General features: G+C 23.8%; 1 protein-coding gene across 1 annotated transcript; it reads left to right on the top strand.

Annotated features, from left to right (window-relative positions):
- Positions 1-725: 725 nt before the first annotated feature.
- On the top strand, positions 726-4,504 carry LOAG_12786 (hypothetical protein; the record flags this gene model as incomplete). Its single annotated transcript, XM_003148298.1, has 9 exons — positions 726-929; positions 1,375-1,507; positions 2,085-2,176; positions 2,586-2,685; positions 2,867-3,011; positions 3,200-3,262; positions 3,376-3,477; positions 3,687-3,858; positions 4,370-4,504. 9 exons carry the CDS (start codon positions 726-728, stop codon positions 4,502-4,504), a joined length of 1,146 nt encoding a protein of 381 aa, XP_003148346.1.
- Between the last annotated feature and the right edge of the window lie 185 nt (positions 4,505-4,689).

Raw genomic sequence — 4,689 nt, 5'->3', positions numbered from 1 at the left:
CTATCTATCTATCTATCAATATCTATCTATCTATCTATCTATCTATCTATCTATCTATCTATCTATCTATCTATCTATCTATCAATATCTATCAATATCTGTCTATCTATCTATCTATCTATCCATCTATCTATCAATATCTATCTACCTCTCCCTATCATATACCGATAACAAACATTGAACTTTTCCTTCCATCCTTATCATCAAACTTTTTTCCTCCTTTCTCCTCTTCTGTAATTTATCACCGTGAAAAAGATATATATAACAAATAACAGCACATATCCACATACACACACCCACACATACATACACAGACACACACACACACATACACATATAATACGTACACATACACACAGACAAACAGACACATGCACAACACACACACACACACACACACATACACACACACATACTTATCATTAACTTGCTTCATTTTCCAAAGATATCTTTTGCTAAATATAATACGATTTAAAATGTTATTTCAAACTTTTTTTTCTAGAATTCTTTTCCGTCCGTTCGATTTATTCCTATCACATTTATGATCAATGGATAAATCTATTTGTGTATGTATGTGTATATTTGATACTATCAAATTTCTATTCTATTCTTCTATATACTACTACTACTATTCATAAATTGATTCATTACTATTATTGTTATTTATCAATTATTATTATCAGTATTATCACATATTAAAAAAAAAGACAAACATTTATATCACAATGAATTATATTTTTTTATTAATTCTGATATTATCAACATTATGTATATTGGAAGCTAAAAGAGGTGGTAAATCATCTAAAACAGATGATATATTCAAAGAAAAACAACATCAACAACAACAACATCAACAACGACAACAACGACAACAACAACAACAACAACAACGACATCCTTATTCTGTTAATAATAATGCAAAGCATAAGGTATGTTTAAATTATTATTTTTTTTCTTTTTATTACTATCAACATTTTAACAAAAAAAAGAAAAAAACTTATTGCATTATTTTTGAAAAAAAGATTTCATTACTTAATCATTTTAATTTAATTTATTTCGGTCAGAAAAAAAAATTGTTGTAATTGTTTCATTAAATTAAAAATGAATAATATTAAGTAATAAATAAATAAATAAAATTTTGTTCAAATGCTAGATTTTACGAAAGATGTGTAATAATTTGCAGCAAAATTATCATTAAATATTCAAATGGTTGACAATTTTTCATCAAAATTACTAATTGACAATTTTCTTTTTCATTGATAGTATTTAAATGATACAATTATAAATAATTAATAAAATTAAAAATTCAATTATTAATTGCATATTTATCATTTTCCATTATACATATAACAAATATTTATTTTATATTTACAGGCGGAAACACGTCGGATAGCATTATCACGTCAAGATGTTACGCAAGATGAAGATAATACGATTGAAGATGTTGATGAGGATAAAATTGATGAAATTATCCGTGATGCAACAAAAAATCTTGTCATCTTCTTTTGTTAGTTTCTACTTTTTTCATTATCTTTTATCTCCAAAATTAAATTAAATACAAAAAATTTCCACATTTATTTTAATAACAATAGAATATAAATGATAATAATAAATAAATTGAATAAATAATAAACAAATGAACAAAGGAATAAACAAATAAATAAAGTAAATAAACAAATAAATATACAAATAAACAAACAAACAAGCAAATAAATAAATAAATGAATAAAATAAATGTTTTATTGTAAATAAAAAATAAGAAAAAAACCGTTAATATAACAATTGTTTCTATTTTTCATCTATAAAATGAATAATTATAATAGCAATGAATTAATGAAATCATTACAACAATTACGATAACAAATTCATTTTTACAATGATAATGATTAATGATAATAATGATAACAACAATTTTCGATTAGTTTTCTAATTTTCTTTCTTTAAAAAAAAAAAATTTGAAAGAACAGTTTGATAGTAAAAGGACTGATAAACTAACTGATAAACTACAAATAAATTTTCTTGTTCTAATTAAAAATTAATTTTTATCAATAAACAAAGAAAATTATATGCTTACTGTATTGTAGATGATGGATATGCGAAATGTCCAAATTGTGGTGAAGCACTTGCAAAAGTAGAAGAAATTGATGATGATATTGAAGCAACCGGATATATTGAAGTTTCTTTCGGATTCTTTTCCTTTTTTTTTTCTTTTTTTCCAGAATAAAACAAAAAATTAGTCAAAGTTTTTTCATTCTCTAACAAAAAAAATTATTATCATATTGCTTAAAATTTCCTATTAAATTTTTTTTTCTCTCATCAGAAATATTTAAATTTCCAATTAATTGCGTGTAAAATTTGATAATTTAATTTTTTTCCCATAAAATTTTGATATTCAAATTTGGAATCATAGAAAAAAGAAAACTATGAATGTATAAATTGATGAAATATATTTATCATGGAAAAGTATGCATATTTAATTTTTTTTTTAATGATAATAATATTTTCCTTTAAAAATAGAAATAAATTAATTTAATCATTGAAATATTTTAATGTGAAATTATTAATTTTGTAAATTATATTTGAAGGTGGTTAAAACGGATGATCGAAGTGTTGCTCGTGAACTTGGTGTTGCAACATTTCCAGCTCTGGTTTATTTTAGACGAAAAAATCCGATCACATATGATGGTTGGTGCATGTATACATTTTTTGTTTTTTTTAATAAAAACTGTTTAAAAAATGATCTAATTAATTAGCTGAATGTATTTTTCTACCTTAAGCTAATTAAAATGAACTAATTATTCCTGTTAAATTTTTTAAATTTTGGAATAAAATTTTAACTATTTCAAGGTACATTTTGTTCTCTTAGGTGATTTCAAGGATTCAAATGAAATATTACGATGGTTACGATCACATGAAGAAGTGGTTACATGGATTCTTACAGATGATAACTTTGAAGATTATACGGATAGTTATTCACCTGATGAAGGTACACTGGATTGGTTTGTCATGTTGTAAGTTATTACATATTTTATTTGATATTTTGATTGAAATAATAATTAAAAAAAAAATTTAATTGTATAACATTTAAATGTTCAGAGGAAGATATTTTTAATTATGAAATTTAATTGATTATAAATTATTTTAAAGTTTTCAAAACTTAAATTGGATAGTTTTTTTTAAAAAAAAAAAATGCTTATAGTTATAAATCAGAAGAAGCGGATTGTAATGCATTTGTTTCATCGTGGGAAGCTGTGGCACATAAGTAAGTATTTTTTTTTCTTATCAAATTTTAAAGATTTGAGAAAAAAAAGATTTAAGGGTAATATTTAATTAATGAAAGGATAATTTTTAATTAATAAAAGATTTCATTTTTAGACTACGCGGCTTAGTAAATGTTGGCAAAGTGGATATGTCGATCAATGATGATGTTACAAATCGTTTTCGTTTAGATGATGCCCAATGTCCAGTGTATCTTCTGTAAGTATTACAAATATTATAGGTAATAAATGGGTGAAAAATTTTTTGAATTTTTAAGTTTCTAAATTTTAATATTTTAAAATAAAAAGTAATTCAAATTTCCAAAATAGCTTTTAATTTTCAATTTTAATTTGATTTTTTTGCTATTAATTAACATATAAAATAATTATTTTAAATTTTAATCATTTCAAGATTGTAAAAATTTATAGTTTTCATCGTGGGAAAATGTACCGTTATAAAGATGCAGCAAAAAATATTCGAAGTTTAACAGCATTTGCAATGTATAAATTCAAAGATTTACGTGGTTATCACGTACCGGAACCACCAACAGCACTTGAAAACTTTTATGAACATGTTAAAGAACGAATTGCAGAAATTTTGGTATGCTTTTCCTATTTTTCACTTCAGCATTCTCCAATTTGAATTCAATTTATCATATCATTTTTATTATCATGCAATCTGTATATATGTCATATAGATTTATCGATTTATCAAAATTTTAATTTTCGATTTATTCGATTTATCAATCATATAATTTGTCACATAATTTGTCATCTGTTTGATTTCATCAATTTCTCATTTTTACCCACAAAATCAGTTACAACATATACAATGTGAAAATTTTGGGTAAATATTCAAGATTCGTTGACAAATTTGGTTGGTAGTATTTATCAATGGAAATTTGTTTTTTCGATATACATTACCTATTTGGTATTTTGTTTTATCAAAGTATAGAAAATAGTAAACGGATTTTTTTTTTTTGCTAATTTGCTAATTTAGTTCCGTTCTTCCCATTTGTTTTTTCACCTATATTTCAAAGTATTTCAGGATGATAGTCAAGCACTTACGGTAATAGGTATCGGTGGACTCACTTATATTTCAAATATTTCAGGATGATAGTCAAGCACTTACGGTAATAGGTATCGGTGGATTGATTGCAATTGTTGCTGCAACAATTTATGCAAATGCTAGGAGAAAGCAACATATGGTAATTATGACGGATGATAATAAATCAAAAACCAACTAACCAATTCAGCATTGTTTCTTTTGATTAAAAAGAAGCGAATATTATTGCTAAATTAGAAGCTTCTATAATTAGGCTGATAAGAATTGAATGATGTGTTTGTTTTTGATTAAAATTTGAATTTGAAGCTTACAAACATTTAAATTGTCAAGTTTAAATTCGAAATATTAAACAATTTTAGCTAGAGG

The sequence above is a fragment of the Loa loa genome (genome assembly GCF_000183805.2).
Source record: "Loa loa unplaced genomic scaffold supercont3.549, whole genome shotgun sequence".
Taxonomy (NCBI): domain Eukaryota; kingdom Metazoa; phylum Nematoda; class Chromadorea; order Rhabditida; family Onchocercidae; genus Loa; species Loa loa.
This window is presented reverse-complemented; position numbering and strand designations above follow the sequence as displayed.